Source organism: Epinephelus moara, chromosome 9, assembly GCF_006386435.1.
Source record: "Epinephelus moara isolate mb chromosome 9, YSFRI_EMoa_1.0, whole genome shotgun sequence".
Lineage (NCBI taxonomy): Eukaryota > Metazoa > Chordata > Actinopteri > Perciformes > Serranidae > Epinephelus > Epinephelus moara.
The window spans coordinates 5,873,849-5,891,912 of NC_065514.1; the positions used below are offsets into that span (position 1 = coordinate 5,873,849).

At 40.4% G+C, this 18,064-nt stretch overlaps 2 protein-coding genes across 2 annotated transcripts; one reads left to right on the top strand and one right to left on the bottom strand.

The window, feature by feature from the left end:
• Window positions 1-1,999: 1,999 nt before the first annotated feature.
• On the bottom strand, window positions 2,000-9,879 carry ddx56 (DEAD (Asp-Glu-Ala-Asp) box helicase 56). Its single transcript, XM_050053677.1, has 14 exons — window positions 9,759-9,879; window positions 8,999-9,160; window positions 8,284-8,438; window positions 7,145-7,315; window positions 6,673-6,763; window positions 6,259-6,500; window positions 5,980-6,123; window positions 5,729-5,842; window positions 5,494-5,588; window positions 4,344-4,417; window positions 4,085-4,174; window positions 3,885-3,990; window positions 3,659-3,759; window positions 2,000-2,511 (listed from the first exon to the last, which is right to left on the bottom strand). Exons 1-14 carry the CDS (start codon window positions 9,813-9,815, stop codon window positions 2,428-2,430), a joined length of 1,686 nt encoding a protein of 561 aa, XP_049909634.1. The 5' UTR covers window positions 9,816-9,879; the 3' UTR covers window positions 2,000-2,427.
• Window positions 9,880-10,912: 1,033 nt separating this feature from the next.
• On the top strand, window positions 10,913-17,780 carry LOC126395637 (dual specificity protein phosphatase 26). The gene is made up of 4 exons (XM_050053251.1): window positions 10,913-11,213; window positions 11,523-11,706; window positions 16,592-16,803; window positions 16,916-17,780. Exons 2-4 carry the CDS (start codon window positions 11,528-11,530, stop codon window positions 17,125-17,127), a joined length of 603 nt encoding a protein of 200 aa, XP_049909208.1. The 5' UTR covers window positions 10,913-11,213; window positions 11,523-11,527; the 3' UTR covers window positions 17,128-17,780.
• The last annotated feature ends 284 nt before the right edge of the window (window positions 17,781-18,064 follow it).

The window sequence follows — 18,064 nt, forward strand, 5'->3', positions numbered from 1 at the left end:
TTCAGCCATTATCTACTCACCCATATGCCGAGGGAGGCTCAGGTGATGTTTAAGAGTCCTCACATCCCTTGCGGAGATGCAAAGGGAGAGGGGGCAGCAACACAACTCCACCTAATGGAGGCTGACGGCGCCCCAGATTCAAACGTCCAAAAACACATAATTGAAACCACAAAATATCTCCATACTGCTCGTCCATAGTGATCCAAGTGTCCTGAAGCCCCGACATAAAAAGTTGTTTGGAAAAACGTCATTTGAACTCTGTGTTTAGCCTCATTGTAGCCTGTAGCTCTAACTGCCTTTGTGTACACACGTGAACACACATGAAGGCAGTGCCCATGTCTCACAGTCTCGCGCAAGCGCACACACCTGAGCACAGAGTACAGAGAGGCAGTAAGAGCTAAAGACTACAATGAGGCTAAAAACAGAATTTAAATGACGTTTTTCCAAACAACTTTTTATGTCAGGGCTTCAGGACACTTGGATCAGTACGGACGAGGTACCATTCACATTTTATTAAGGCCCAAAATGATGTATATTTAAGGGCAGGGCCGCTTTGAGTTACAGTCTGTCTGCGAGGCCTCACCACAGTCTATGACTCAGATCCACCGTCGCTTCTCCACAGCTCCAACCTCTCCTCCAAATAAGTCACTTCTAGCTCCAAAAAACCAAGATAGCAATGGCCGAAATGGTGAACTCAAAACTTCGAAACGAGAGTCCACAAACCAATGGGTGATATCATGGTAGCTACATCCATTATTTTATGTCTTCGTGTTGGCCACAACAGACCAATAAACACAAAAACTGGTTGTGATTTAGCGAGTCACTGCTGTGTTTCTGGACGCTTTTAGAGTACCAAACATGGATGTTGGGTAGCAACCTGTCACTGTTTTTCCACTAATGATAGCGCCAGGAAAAACAGGGTGTATCCTGAAAAAACGGGTATTTCAATGTGGTTTTTGTGCCTAAACCTGACCATGTGTTAACCACAGCGTTGCTGAAACAGACTTGGGTATAGTAGCGTACCCGTGGTTTGCAGAAACATACAATACCAACACTTTTTCTGGTGTTTGTGTTAAAAGTTCTACAGCTAAACTCTGGCTACACAAGTAATGTTTATTAAACTACAAATCTACACAACGTATATTTTTGACGCTTTAGTAAGATGTCTAGTGTAAAAGGGTGAAAAACTAGAAACTGAACCAAACAGGAAATGACCCTTAAGTAAAAGTTTAATTACAGCGAACATTTCCTTGTGCCTGAAAACACTCTGATACTGAAGCACAATTAATGAACTAGGGGCAGAAACAGTCTTTTCCTGGTATGTTTTCTTTTCTGTTGTGACAACCACAGAACATATCATGTATCATATCACGTCTCATGCAGCACAGAGAGTAGACATGTTCCTCATTGCTCAGCTGCAGGAAGTGGAATCACATTCTCACCTCAGCTGCCAAAATCTGCGACCTGGTAGAACATCCCAGTTGCAAGAAGAAGGGTTGGCATTGTATATTTCTGCAAACCACAGATAGGTTACATTTGCACGTTTTAAATGCATATCAGCGTTTCTAAAGTGACGTAATATATGAGATGGGTTTGTCACATGGAGGTGGAGGGGATGGTGGATGGTAAATCACCTCGTTGAGACGCCTGCCAAGCTGCAGCCCACTGTTCAAGACCAACAATCAATAAACCCAGTTGTTTTTTAACAAGTCATCGCTGTGTTTCCAGCTGCTTTTTAGCCACCTAACCCATTCTTTACCAACCCTGTGTTTCCTCCTGGGATAGTGCCGTGAAAAGCAGCTACTTTTTAGAGACATTGCTGCTTTTCCAGCGAGGATTCTGCTCCCAAAACCAGGTACTTTAAGCCAAAACACGATCCTTCCTAATCATAACCAAGTGGGTTTTGCAATTCAACCTTACCACGTTAACCAGTGTTGTTCAATCCTTATAAAAAATGTGAAGTTTTAACGTATCAGCGACATAATAACATACAAATGTGAAGTATCTGTGAGATTTATTATGACAACATGTATTGTGGTGATTGAAATACTTTCCAACATTAAACATCAGTATGTTAGCATTGTAAATATGATCAACAATATGAATGTTCAATTTTTGAGAAGAAATCATTTTAATTAACATTTCTGATGTTTCCAGAAGAGATGCATTAGAAAAGAGATGATACAGATACTGTATTCCTCGAGATACGTTATATCATGTTTAACAAAATCCAACCTCAAACATTTCTGACTTGTCTTAAAGTTCATAGAAGTCCATGTTTATTGTCCATTTCGTCCATGGGCCACAAAGCTCCAAAAACCCATTTGATCCAGAGTCCACTCCATTTATATGTATCTGGACGGTGGAGACCGAAGCGTCCTCTTGGGGAAAGTCTCTGATACACACTCATGTGTACTGCAGCTGCAGCTACGACTGGCCTGCTTTGCCTTTCCTGTTCCTCCCTCCGCTGTATCGGAAACTCTTCAGTGGGTTCTTCCCCCGAATGTTCTTCTGCAAGAGAGACGATCAATTATTGTAGCCAACAACTACTGTATCATTACTTTCAAACCGGACAGGAAAAACAGTTTGACCACTGATAGTACTGATAGTACAAGGCTACAACTACTGATAATTTCCATTACAGATTATATTCTTAGTTATTTTTTTAAGTCAGAAGATAGTTCCCAGAGCACATGGTGACGTCTTATACTGTCTACGAGTCTAAAACCCAGATATAGGTGGAAGAACATGGTGGAGTAACTACTACTCTGCACAGATGCACAACCTGAAAACTACACAATATGACTTATTGCACTATTTCACACTTGGCAGTTTAACACCTGTGATCAAATCTGTCTGAGCACCTACCTGTTCTCCTCAACTTCCTGTATGCGCTGTCACTTTAGGCAACTATGTTTGAACAATTTTACTGCGCTGTCCCGCTGCGTTCATGTTCAGCAATCTTCTCAGTAAGATGCTCGAGATCCTGAAAGTCTGTTCTTGACCAGGTATGACCGATCCGAAAAACACCCACGGGAAGCAGGGGGAAAAATCTCTGACAAGCTAGGAGTCAGTCGTGAAAACCGCTCCACGTTAAATCTGCTTACTTTTACCAGAGGTTTGGTTTGTGACAATAATATAAGTGTTTAATACAAGTTTTTCTTAAGACAAACTTTACAATACGTGCTGTAGAAGACAGTCCACATTGCTGATAGTGTTGATGATAGAAACATCTGACAACTAAAAGCCAGTGACGACAGCAGTGTGTGGCAAACAGCCATTCAGACTGCAGCAGGGCAATCAGCTTTGTGCATGTGCATTTTTTTCTGAGGCTCAGGGAACATGACATTGAGAATGTGGGCTCACTCTCACATGGCACAATTAAAACACCATTTTAAAACCATTTTATCAGCCACTGACCTTAGACTGTAGAACAATCATAAATAACAGCAACATCTGAGGATGGTGCAGGTTTTCTGTCATGCATAATTCCAGAGCTCATCAGTTTTTAAAGTTACACAGTACAACTAAAACCTGACTTATAATATCTACAAGATGTGCAAACTCTGGGCTCTGCTCATCAAAGAGCCCTCAAATGTTTTCTCATGGCTACTGAGAACCACAGTTACCTTTATGTCATTTGTTTTTTGAGTCTGACCTTGAAACTGCTCTTGAGGACTCCGGCTGGTTTTGATTTTTCCTTCCTCTTCCTCCTCCGGTGTGACAGTGGATTCATGACACCTTTTAGTGTCTCAGGAACTGAAGATCAGTGAGAAGGGTGGGTTACAAATGACGGATAATAGTTATAACACAATAATATAAAATTTGTGCGAAGGTACGTTCACTATTGTTACTTTAGATATATTTTGATGCTCGTGTCTTACCGAGGTACTCGGGCACGTTCCTCAGGTGAGGTTTGACGACAGCAGGATGGAGATCTTTGTCGTGTCTCAGCAGCTGCAGGTCTCTGGGGTTGTCCTCAAAATATGTCTGAGTGACAGCAGAAAACATCCAATCACAAAACGCCCTCTCACACGTCAACCTCCATCATTCCTCTCTGTGTAGATAAGTAGCCATCACTCACCTTGAGTTTCTCTGAATTGAGCAGCTCCTGTTTGATCTCCTTCAGTCTGGCCTCCCTTACCGCCTGCTTCGTCACTGAGCGCATGGCGTCCTGCATACAAACAAAAGTATTTAGAAACGGTAGACGGGAAATTCAAATGTAGGCGTAGCATAAACAAATGTACTTTAAAATTCTTAACCTTTTTACCTTATGAACACTAGCAGAAGTAAACACAGCAGAGAAGAAACACCATCCGTCCTGACAAGATGAGGATACTCACCCTGCACCTGTACCTGAAGCCTTCAATCTCCTCCATCTTAAACTGGTAAGGTTTCAGCACTGAATCAGCGTTATCTAAAAAACAAACAAAACACATGTTTCATATTAATACATAAACATATTTATACACAGTCAGCTCCTCCATTGTTTTTCGTGGACTGAACACTATTCAGTCCCTCCAGGATGGTGCGATGTGCGATAGTGACAGTTAACACAAATTCAACCAATCCCTGTGAATATTGTGCAACCTTGCAGTTTTCTCTAATCACCCCAACCAATCGCTGTAGTTTCCCGTGAGTTTCACCAATCATAGCAGTCCTTCGCACAATGTCACCTAACTCACTTCCTTGTTTTTGGTGATGGAGTTGCAGATGAATGCAGCACAGACATCTCACTTTTATTAACATAAATTACTGCTAAAGACCTAAAGAAGTCCCTGATGTTCTGCAGAAAGGCAGGGATAAACCATTTTGTATTGCGTGCAACGTTGTGGTGGAGCACAAATGAAAAAGCAGCAAAAAGCACGCACATCCACGAACAAAATTGTGCAGGTGCTGAGCTCAAAAATGTGGAAAGCTGAGCAGGTAAAGAAAGGCTCGCACACTGCAGGGCTCCTCTTCAGTGCAATTTATTCACTGAGTGAAATGACGACGTTTCGAGCGGTCGAAACGTTGTGAATAAATTGCACTGAAGAGGAGCACAAATGAAAGTCATCAATTGTCACAAATCATCACCAACACTTTTTTACTGCAAAATACACCCGGAAAATGTCTGAAACACGTGGACAACAAATGAGACAAATCACCATGACAGAGGTTACAGCATCCAGATCTGTTGCACATGCTGAAAAATCGAGGTGAGATTACATATGCATAAAATATGTATTGGACAAAGTTGCCATTGATTTTTTTAATGATCAGTACAAAAAAAAAAAATCACAATAAGTTTTTATGCATTTTTTTCTAGCTCACACAATTTCATTGCAGACTTTAGAAAAGCTGCTGGAAAATCATTTTAGGCCAAAAAAATAATCCCCAAATAATTCTCCAAAATCCTGGAGGGACTGGCTAATAACCTGACTAAAATGTCACTAACATCAAATTCAGTCACATCCCTAAGAGTAAAACTGCTTTAAGGGAAGTCCTTGTTACCTCCTGTGAGCGCATCCTCCACCTCTGACAGCAAATCAAGCTCAGTCTGAGCGATGAAAGACAGCGCAGTGCCTGGGTTGTCTGCTCTCGCCGTTCTGCAAAAAAGAAATAAATAAAAAGACTATATCAGGGTTTGATTCTTATCAGAGATGCATTTCTTCTGCAGTGCTCCAGGATAAAAGCATTCATAATCCTGAGGTGAAGAAAAGTATAACTGAACTGAAACGCTACTCACCTTCCAACTCGATGAATGTACGATTCCACAGTTGTGGGGAAATCAAAGTTGACGACATTGGCAACATTTTGGAAGTCCACTCCTCTGGAGACTCCGTACTCCTTGTCCTTCGACCTTTAAAAAACATCACACAGAAATTACCTTCAATATGTCACTGAAATGTACAGAAGCCGTTAAAGTCTGGCCTTTTGATAACTTTATCGAATATCAGTGACCACTGTGGATTTAAAATAAACAAAAGGACAACTCACTTTCCTCCTCTCTCTCTGCCCTTCTTCTTCTTCCCTTTGCCTGCAGCTGTCTGTGGAGCAGCGGTGGGGTCGTCCAAACTCTGTTCGTCTGTGGCGATGATGTAGTCGTAAAAGCCCTGATTGAACTGGGTGATGATGTGACACCTGCAGAGAGGTGGAGGGAAACATCAGTATCAACAGAAAGACAGAGGATTAACATGTTGGACTGAATCATCTACTGTAAAGATAACAGGAGCTGCACTTTGAAGGACATGAAGAAACACTGCCCTCGTCTCTCACCTGGACTGGACGGGCAGCTCTGAGTTGAGCACACAGGCGGGGATACCAAACTGTTCCAGGAACAGTTTGACTCTGTAGCATCGGTCCACCTCTCCCACAAACACCAGCGTCTTCCCCTGAACCAGCCGCAGCTTCAGCAGCGTGTAGATGAGCAGGAACTTGTCCTCCTCCTCACACTTGATGCTGTACTGCTGCAGCTGGCTGCTGTCTGGGAGCTGAGAGCCCTGGAGCTTCAGGACCACCTGAGAGGACACAGATCCAGGTGTGAGGACAGAACCAGACCCAACGACACTCACTGTACAGTATCTTTACTCTCTGACTGCAGCTTCTACTGAGGACTAAACTAAAACCGTGCAACTGTTTCCTCAAATACACACAACCTTTGTATAATTATGAAGGTGAGTATGATATTACAGGGTTGTGCAGCAGCAGCTCCTTTAAGGTCTGAACATCCTCAGTGAAAGTAGCCGACATCAGGAACGACTGGTAGATCTTTGGCAAATGACTGTTAAAACACACAAAAAAAATACACAGAGCAGGTTATTTTTTAAAGTTATTCTGCCCTCTAGTGGTCAAAATTTACAACTACAGCTTTAAAGATCAAATCAGCAGTTGACTCTGAAGATAAATTGAGGAATCACAAAATGATTTCAGTTAATAATTTGACCACTTATTTGCATTTTCACCTCTTCAAGCTTTTAATAATCCTTCTTATGAAACACCCTGGGAAGGAAAAAGTATTCTTATATCCACACTCAGGCCACAACTTCTTCATTTTAAGAGGTAGAAAAGATTAGGAACAACTCCTTAAACTCCCCACGTGGGGGAAAATCCCATGTACAGCTGCCTCAGGTAAGTGACTTAAAATCAGTCTGTGTGGTCTCACCATAACAAGTTCTTCAGGTCTGCCTCAAAGCCAAAGGAGAAGACCAGGTCGGCCTCATCTACCACCAGCATCTCCAGGGACGAATGCAGGACCAGGTTCTGGGCGTTGAGGTGGGCGAGCACGCGAGACGGCGTCCCCACAACCACATCAGGCTTCTCCATTAAGATAGGCCTGTTCGAACACAACACACAACATCAACCACACAGTTATATATCTAGTTACACCTCAGACAGGAGAATAATCTTGAGAGTTTTTACTCTGAGACTTTGCTCTGCTCTGCCTGTGTCTGTCTACAACTTTAACGGCAGCTGTTTTGACCATGGAGACGCAAGTAACGGCTAGTTTGACTGCAGTCTGTTTCTCTGCCAGCCAAGTTTGATCGAGTCCTGTCCTCCTGCACTTCTCGAGCGGTCCAGAGGCAGTGTTTCTGCATTAAGCCAGCCTTCACTCACACATCCTTGGTCCAGCCACCTGCTGCCAAAATTTGACTGCCCCCATATTCTGACCTTTATGGTAAATGCGTTGAAACAGTCCCTGATACACATAAGAAATCTCACTAAACTGGAAGTAAAAATTACTTTATTTTTTAATTTTGGGCAGCTGGAAAAATCTCGACAGTGATAAATGTTCAATTAAAAACATGTCTGACTCAAAATCAGGCACTTTTACTGTATCAGTTTTGAATATCGCAAAATTCAAGTCCCACACTTGTGCACCTTGACAGAGCTACATTATTGTATAAATCGTTGAGGTGTAAACATTGGAAAGTTTCCCTGTGTTCCCAGTGAACACCAGTGAACTTCAGAGGTCGGTAGCTTCCAGTCTGTGACTTTTTCCTTTTAAATAAAATGAATCCGCGCACTGCTGTTTCTCTAAACTGTTAATTTATCACCAAAGCAGTTATTTGTAACACAGATGGGACAGAGAATGTAAGAATGTGCTGCACTGCATTTTGATTTAAGAAGTGCTCCTAAATGTGCTGGTGCTTCTACAATTCCCAGTAAGGAGCACCAGTTCTACTCCTGGTAAAATGTAGTACAGTGTGGAGTGGTGCAGTTTTTAATAACTGCAGAATTATGGATCTAGTAATATGAATACACTGTATATACACACACAAATGCATTTATAAATGGACTGACCTCTGTGCCGACAGGTCAGCCTTCCCCGTGATGTCGGCCACTCGGACGTCCCTCGAGCAGTACGCTGTTAACTGTCTCATCATGGTCTGAACCTGCTGACCCAGCTCTTTGGTTGGGACCAGGATCAGAGCTCTGACGTCCTGCTCACGGACGCTCTGAAGAGAACGATAACAAACACAGAGTGAGCGGTGAGGAGGATGGAAAGGATGAGGAACAGCTGGGTGATATGTGTATCACACAGGGAAAATCTCAGGTTTGAATCAAATATCGATTTTGTTTTATTTTTGGGGAGTTTTTCCTGATCTGAATCAAGGGTCTAAGGACAGAGGGGTCGTTTGCTGTGCACAAACTGCACAACTAATCTTAGACGAGGCGTACAGATTATAAGATTAGATTTACAAAGACAACTGGAGCAAATGATCCAAACATACAACAAAAACACAAGACAAGTTGGTTTGGGTCAGACTGAGCCAGTTGTTCAGGTATAAATGTGACTCATTCTGTCCCAAACACATGAGCAGTTGTGAAACTAGCACAGTCTTTCATACAAATAACTGAAACCGTGAAATCTATTTGTATGTAATTCATATTTATCAGAGCTGACACCTTTAAACATCTCTATGGAGGATTTAAGAAGCAGTGACTGTCGTTTGCATTGGATATAAGAATAAAGCTAAGTCACTTCAGTGAATCATCATGTCTGTTTGTATCTCACCTGTTTGGAGGCAAGGATGCGCTGGATGACAGGCACAGCATAAGCAGCAGTCTTTCCAGATCCAGTGCGGGCTCGAGCCAGAAGGTCTTTCCCCTCCAGAGCCAAAGGGATGGCCTTCTCCTGGATCAGGGTGGGCTGGGACCAACCCAGATCTGCAACCGCCTACATCAAGATAATAACAACAAGGATTCATTGAAGGGGTAAACAAATGATGGCAGCTTATGTCCCTGTACAGGCATATCTCAGATCTGACGTTGCCAGTGCACGGCTTTCAAAATCTGTACCCCAATCAAAATACTGTGGAGGAACATTTTTTGGTGACATTAAATCAAATAAAGTGATAAACTATAATTACAACGTATGCAAAAAAAACCCCTAATTGTCACTTTGGTGTCACACCGGAAGTCGCATTTATAGGTTTTTAAGCGTTAAATTTGTTGTTCTGAACTGTCAAACATGTATCAGTGGAAGCGTTTCAAATACAAAACAAAACGTTTATCTCACGCTGAAAATGATGTGACCTCTCCTACAGCTATAAAAAATACGGTTTGTTAATTTTCAGTAGGTTTAACGTTTTTATTCACGTCACATCTGTGATAGTTCACGATGCACGAGACAAGTTAGCTCAGCCGTTAGGAACTCCTCCTTTATTTACGTCGAGTTTCCGTCACTTCTCTCCGGTTTTTACTCTCAAAATGGACGTTCAACGTTTCACTAACAGTTTATTGAACATTTACTGACAATGTCAAACGTTTGTTACCTTTAAAAGACGGTCGTCTAAGCCCATTTCATGAAACTGAAGCCTTTCAGCAGCCATCTCTCCACCGCACTGCACTCACACGTGCGTCGCAGGATTTTTACGTCACGCCCCCAGGTCCCTCCTCCAAAGCTACGAATGAAATAAAACAAAATAAAATAAAATAATAAAAAATAAGATAAAATAAAGTAAAATAAAATAAAAATAAAATAGAATAAAATGAAATAAAATAAAATAAAGTAAAATTGAATAATAAAAATTAAATAAAATAAAAAAGTAAGTTTGAATAAATGAAATTAAAAATTAAATAAATAAATATAGTAAAGCTCCTTAAATAAAAACAAATCAATAAAGCTCCTTGTTCTTCCTCTTATTTTTTTTGCATACAAATTAAAATGGCATGACATAAACAAATTTACTTGTTTATTAGCTGATAAATAAATAAATGTATAAAATATTAAAATAAAACGAAATCAAGTAATTCAAATAAAAACAATAACATTTTGAATAAAGAAATAAAAATAAAAATATAGAAAGAATAAAATATATAATCAATACAAATAAAACATTAAATGAAACATTATAATAAATATAACATGAATGAAATAAAATAAAAATGTAATTACATTTTGAAAATCATTAAATTAAGTTCAATTTAGTTTAAAAAAATAAAACAAATAAAAACATTAAATGAAATATATTCTAAAATAATGAAATAAAATAAATTAAATCAAATAAGAATAAAATAAAATAATTTAAAATGTTTCATTGAGTTCAATTCAATTTAGTTAAAAAAAACTAATAAACAGAGATTAAAAAATAGATTGAAATATATTATGAAAGGAATTAAATAAAATGACACAAAATTAAATTAAAACCTAAGAATGTTAAGCAGCCTATTGTCCTAAATATGGGTACATAATTTTTGCCTACATAGTTAACACTTTCAATGCAGAACTTACTTGTAACAGAGTATTTTTTCAGTGTAGTATTAGTACTTTTACTTGAGTAAAGATCTCCTCCAACACTGCTGAATGGACCTGTAGGATTGTTTTCATTTTTCCTCCTGATTTCCCATATTTCACCAGAAGATGGCGACAAGCACCACCCAAACACTGCAGCACACGTCACATGAACCCTCATTAACAATTAAATATAAAAATAAGGATAATTCCAGCAGAGCTGAAACACACACGTCACCTGTAGCGGCTTGGATCTTCATGAAAACAGCATAAATGTGGCTTTAACACCGGAGCCATGTTTGTGGAGTCAAGTGTCTCGGTGAGGACTTGGTGAGAAGAAGATGGTGCTGAGGAGCTGCGCTCGGAGCTGAAGATGTCTGGTGGTGGATGCTCTCATCCCCTCATCCATCCTCCCACAGCAAATCAATGAGTCAACATGGCCGCGGAGCAGCTCGCCCTGTAGCACCACCGACACACCGAATAAAACAACACACAGGTAAATAAATAAACATGCACGGTTCATGGGGAGACACTGGGCCTGCATGCGTTACTGCACGTATCAGAGGGGTCCCTATAGTGTAAACCACAGGGAGACATGCAGCTGATTAATCACCAAAACAAAGCTACAGGTTAATGTTTGTTATATAATCTAATATGATAATATTCACACCATAAATAAATAAATAAATAAATAAATATCTCTCTTTATTCGACTCTATTTTATTCTATTATTCTGTATGTTTTCTTATTGGTCCTTGGTTTAACATTAAAAGAGAGAAATCTGTTATTTTCTTTTGTTTTTCAGATTAAATGGCGTTCATGTCCCGGTTCTCCCGGTCCCGGAGCAGCTCCAGGTCTCCGAACCGAAAGGACTCCGAGCGTCAGTCCCCGACCCTGACCGTGTCCGAGCTGGAGAGGCTCCTGTGTACGGGCAAAACAGCATGCAACCATGCAGACGAAGTGTGGCCACGACTCTATATTGGAGATCAGTGAGTTTACATCACGCTCAGCTGTATTTATTTCATCATAAGCAGTGGCGGAAGAAGCAAAACTGCACAGAAACACTCTGTTACAAGCAAAAGTCCTGCGTTTAAAGTCTATGTAAAGTAAATGTACATTAGTATTGACAATTTCAAATCAGCACCAACAATAAAAGCACTAATTATGGAGAATACCAATTTCAGAATGATAAATTTATATTATTGGATTATGTATGCATTAAGCATCCCTACTCTTGCAGCTAGTAAAGGTGGAGCTTATTTTATTAACTTTATATACTGCTAGTAAACTTAATCTACAACAATACATCTTAATTTATTAGAAAATTGTTGTTAAATATAAGTTATATTGTGTGTTAAAGGTCCAGTGTGTAAGATTTAGGGGGATTTAGTGACATCTAGTGGTGAGGACTGCAAAATTGCAACCAGTTTAAACTTCTCCTGGTTAGAAATCCTTCAATGTTCATTGTTCGGGAGGTTTCTGGGAGCCGAATTATCCACAGAGGTCTCTTCCTCTCCAAAACAAACAGACCAGGTGATTTAAACCGGTAAAAACCTTGAATATAGCAGTTTTACTATACAAATGACTGTTTCTCCAATGCAGTTTGGCTCGCTGGACACAGGCCGCTAATGGACACCTGCAAATGTTTGCTTGTATTTTCTCTGATAACTTAAGATCCAGTTATTTAGAAGTTTTTACCAGGAGCTGAATTATCCGCAGAGGTGTCGTCCTTTCTAAAACAAACAGACCTGGTGATTTAAACTGGTGAAAACATTGAATAAAGCAGGGTCAAGTTACAAATTTGTGTTTCTCCAATGCAGTTTGCCTTGTTGGAGACAGGCTAATAACTACCACCTGCTAATGTGTTCTTACCTTCATTCTCTGATCATTTAAAATCCAGATGTTCAGGAGGTTTTTACCAGGAGCCAAATTATCTGCAGAGGTCTCTTCCTCTCCAAAACAAACAGACCCGGTGATTAAAACCTGTAAAAACACTGAATGAGCCACCAACTCAGCACCTGCCAATGCTTGCTCATATTTTTTCTCTGATAACTTAGGGCCTGTCCCAATACCCACACTTCCCCGAGAAAAACTCACTTGCACTTGGTTGTGCGCAGAATTGACATAGTGGAAGTGGTTTCCAACACTTAAAACCCGCCCTCGATTCCAAGGGAGCCCCGACCCACACTTTCAACGAAGTGGAAGATGAAACACCTTGCGAAGTCAGCAACGTCGGCAAGTTTTGGGAAACAATTTGTTGCTGTGCGATTGAAATGTAGGCTATACAAACAACAGATGGTAGGACTAGCATAAACTCATCAGCAACTCAGTTGAACACAGCGTCAAAATATTTAAACAAATCGACTTACCCGAACAAAATCGATCAGAACTAGAAGACGTCGTAGGTGCTTCCTGTTTTCAGCATTTCTTCTCTGTTGATTCATCAGATGTCACTACTACGCGTGACGTATACCTGCATGTCGGCCATGCTGATTTGCGTGAAGTGGTGTCTCATTTCTTAGGGAAAGATCTCTACCCTAATATTTCTCACTTCCCTCATCAAGGGTTATCTCGCAAACGAGGGCACTCAATACCAAGTGGAAGATTTAAGGAGCAGAAATGGGATTGGGCCTTAAGATCCAGATGTTCAGGAGGTTTTTACCAGGAGCCGAATTATCCACAGAGGTCTCTTCCTCATCAAAACAAACTGACCAGGTGATTTAAACCAGTAAAAACACTGAATAAAGCAGTGTCAAGTTACAAATTAGTGTTTCTTTAATGATGTTTGGCATGTCGGACATGGGCCGCTAACCTAGCACCTGCTAACGTCTGCTCACGGTTTTTTTCTGAACTTAAGTTCTAGACGTTCAGGAGGTTGAATTATTCAGAGAGGTATCTTCCTCTTCAAAACAAACAGACCATTAAAAACTTAATAAAGCAGTTTCAGTGTTTTGCTAACCATGACGGCCAATGCGATAACACAAACAGTCCTATCTAGAGCTTCTGTTTGTTTTGTCCGTTTTGGGCTACTGTAGAAACATGGTGGTACAACATGGCGATCTCCATAGATGAGGACCTATTCCCTATGTAGATATGAACGGCTCATTCTAAAGTAATGAAAACACAACAATTTTTATTTTCAGGTGATTATACACTAAAGAAAACATACTTATGTTATATTCAGTAAAATGCTAATATACCCACCTAAACACTGGACCCTTAATCTGTATCTGTAAAAACAATAACTAGGAAAAAAATTTGCAATAAATGCATTGGACATAAAAGTTCAACATGAACTTCTAAGATGTAGAGGACAAAGCTGCAGAAAGTGCAAATGCTCACGTGCCTCAACACTGTGTCATGAGAGTTGCACAGGACGACACACAGAGACACAGAGAGCTACAGCTCAGTCAGTTTGTCAGCAGGCAGGTCCAGGCAGGCAGAAGGAACAATGTTGGTGCAGATGCTGACTTAACAGTCTGACAGAGGAGTGGGGAACATGAGCCTCCAGCTATACTGGAGTGGCAGTTTCCTCAAGCTCTGCACAGATGTTCAGTTTTACTTTGTCTGAGTGTTTCAGTTTTAGGCTACTTGATATTTTCACTCCACGACATCACAGAGGAGAATATTGCACATTTTACTGCACTGCATTTATTTATTTGTTTAAGTTAGTGGGGACTTTTCAGATTCAAACTTTACATTGAAAACTAATAGACATACATGGGCAGGTTACGAGACACTGGGGCCCCAGGGCACAGATGTGCAAAAGGCCCCACCACCTCTCCGACACAGGAGCAATACAGACTGACTTTGTGGTGGTTTTGGATTCCTTTGTAGTCATTGTGCATCTTTTTGTGGTTTTGTGTCTATTTGTAGTTTGTTTTTGTCTCCCTGTGGTTGTTTTGTGTCTCTTTGAGATAATTTTTTGTTTGTTTCTTGTTTTTCCGTTTTGTGTTGTTTGTGGTTGTTTTGCCTGTTTTTGGTCTCTGTGGTTGTTTTGTGTCTCTTTGAGGTCATTTTGTGTCTCTTAGTAGTCGTTTTGTGTCTCCCTGCGGTTGTTTTGTGTCTCTTAGTAGTCGTTTTGTGTCTCCCTGTGGTTGTTTTGTGTCTCTCTGTGGTTGTTTTGTGTCTCTTTGTGGTCATTTTGTGTCTCTTAGTAGTCGTTTTGTGTCTCTCTGTGGTTGTTTTGTGTCTCTTTGTGGTCATTTTGTGTCTCTTAGTAGTTGTTTTGTGTCTCTCTGTGGTTGTTTTGTGTCTCTTTGAGGTCATTTGTGTCTCTTTGTAGTAGTTTTTTGTCTCCCTGTGTGGAATTTGCCCATTTCTGTAGTTATTTTGTGGAGCTCTTTGTGGTCTTTTTGGTCTTTTGTGTCTCTTTGTAGTCATTTTTTGTCTGTTTGTGGATATTTTTGCCTGTTTTTATTGTTATCTTGTGTCTCTTTGCAGTTTCTTTGCATCAGTTTGCGGTCTTTTGTGTCTTTTTTTGGTTCATTTGGTGTCTCTCTGTGGTTGTTTTGTGTCTCTTTGTGGTCATTTTGTGTCTCTTAGTAGTTGTTTTGTGTCTCTCTGTGGTTGTTTTGTGTCTCTTTGAGGTCATTTGTGTCTCTTTGTAGTAGTTTTTTGTCTCCCTGTGTGGAATTTGCCCATTTCTGTAGTTATTTTGTGGAGCTCTTTGTGGTCTTTTTGGTCTTTTGTGTCTCTTTGTAGTCATTTTTTGTCTGTTTGTGGATATTTTTGCCTGTTTTTATTGTTATCTTGTGTCTCTTTGCAGTTTCTTTGCATCAGTTTGCGGTCTTTTGTGTCTTTTTTTGGTTCATTTGGTGTCTCCCTGTGGTTGTTTTGTGTCTCTTTGTGGTCATTTTGTGTCTCTTAGTAGTCGTTTAATGTCTCCCTGTGTGGAGTTTGCCCGTTTTTGTAGTTATTTTGTGGGTTTTTTGCAGTTGCTTTGGAGCTCTTTGTGGTCTTTCTGGTCTTTTGTGTCTTTTTGTTGTCGTTTTTTGTCTGTTTGTGGATATTTCGCCTGTTTTTATAGTTATCTTGTGTCTCTTTGCAGTTTCTTTGCATCTCTTTCTGGTCATTTTGTATAATTTTTGATTGTTTTGTGTTACTTTGTAGGCATATACATACATATACATTGTAGGGCTGCTTATATATATGATGCACAGTGCCGTAGTTGTGTTATGTCTTACTGTTATGTCTTACTGTGGATGTTTAGCCCGTTTTTTGAGTCTTGAGTCTCTTTGCAGTTCCCTTCCATCTCTTTTGTTTTGTGTTTCTTTGTGGATGTTTTGCACTTTGTTGTCATTATTTTGTGTCTCTCTGTGGTCATCTTGTGTCTTTTTTGGTTGATTTGCGTCTCCTTGTAGGCGTATTCATATATAGTAGGATCACTTATAAATTTGCTGAGCAAGTTTGCACGGTTAATACAGAATGTTCATTATTATGCCCATGATATTTCCTTAATGTCACATTATTGCACTTTGTGTCCCATGAGTCAGCAAAGAATGGTTTGAATAACTGCAGCCCATAGAGGAAAAATTGTCCAATATTTCATTTAAAAAAAAGATAAGAGAATAGTATGTTAAATGCAGGACTTTTACCTGTAACAGAGAATTTTTACATTGTTGTATCGTATTCCACCACTGTCATATATTCATTTACATTAAATTAGCTGGAATATGGAGTTGTGTAGTCAAAAAAAACACACACACACACACACACAACTGTCAGTCAAACAGAAAAATCTGCATGGTGCTGCGTGACCCAGCTGCCTATGTACATGTGGTTTTAACTTCAACATAGGAATCACACTGACATGTAGAGATGTGAAACTCTTTTAATGGACTGATCCTGGGCTGTAAAATCTCCTCTCTGCAGAGATATTGCATCAGACCGGCGTGAGCTGGCCAAACTTGGCATCACACACATCCTCAACTGTGCTCAGAGCAAGTGGCGCGGTGGAGCCGAGCATTACGCCGGCATGAACATCACCTATCACGGCATTGAGGCTCACGACTCGCCCACCTTCGACATGAGTGTCAACTTCTATCCTGCTGCTGAGTTCATCCACAAAGCCCTCACAAGTGGAGGTTAGTCTGTGAATGTGTTAATGTGTGTGTGTACATCCTTCATAATACTTAGACAACATGGAAATACACAATTTTAAGTTCACATTGTGTGTGTGTGTTGGTGTGTGTGTAGGTAAGGTGCTGGTCCACTGCACTGTGGGAGTGAGTCGCTCTGCCACTCTGGTGCTGGCCTACCTGATGATCAGACAAAACCTGACGCTGGTGGAGGCCATTAAAACAGTGAAGGACCACCGAGGCGTCATCCCCAACCGAGGTTTCCTCCGCCAGCTCAACGGCCTGGACGGCATCCTGAGGGAGAGCCGTAAGACATCGCCGCAAAGCTGAAAGTCCTCTCAACACACACACACACACACACACACACCTGAACACAACCTGAGGTAGCAGCTAAACTGGTTACACTGGGGGAGGTAAGGGGACCAAGTTAGGAGCAAGTGGTGGGTTTCTGACACTGTGGCTCAGAGTGGCAGCAGCATTTGACTGATATCAGTATCTTCAGACTCAATTCATTCATTTTTATTTATTTATTTATTATTAATTTCATATTGTTGTTTGTGTTTAAACCTCTGAAACAACATGGATGGTATAACTCAAATTTCCTTATGACGTGACACCTATTTAACGCCAGAGGAACTCTCAGCACCATTAATGACAAACTCATTAAAGTCAGGTCTAGTCAGTTCTATTGGTTACATTATTGGTGACGAGGAGGCGATAATTTGGCAAAAATGATCACAAGCCAAAAAGGTTCTGCTTATTCAAGAGTAGTCTACTACTTCTAATTTTAATCAACTTTCAGACCATTCCACTTGACTTGTACTTGATATTTTATTACCACTTTACAATTAAAGCTTAACTCTTAATGGTATCCATCGTTACCAAAACACTGCAGGAATCCTTAAAGGGCAACTTTGGGTTTTTTTCAACCTGGACCCTATTTTCCCGTGTTTTTGTGTCTAAGTGACTCATGGGAACAGCCATTTTTAAATTAGTCTAACAGCAATGAAACTGGCTGCTGTGTAACCACTCAGGGCATTTGCGCACCGTTGATGTACGTCCACTTTAAGTGTTTGTTTTTGCCACTGACAGGCTCAGATTGTTATCATAATCCTGACAACATTATGAAAGGATCCCTACAGAGTTAGACCCTTTTGTTAAAGAGTAAGATCCTTTTTGTTTAATCAGAAACAGCCCCGAAGTTGCTGTCGGCAAGCACACCAGACTCCATTTAAATAATCAGTAATTTTAGCCCATATAGAGGCAG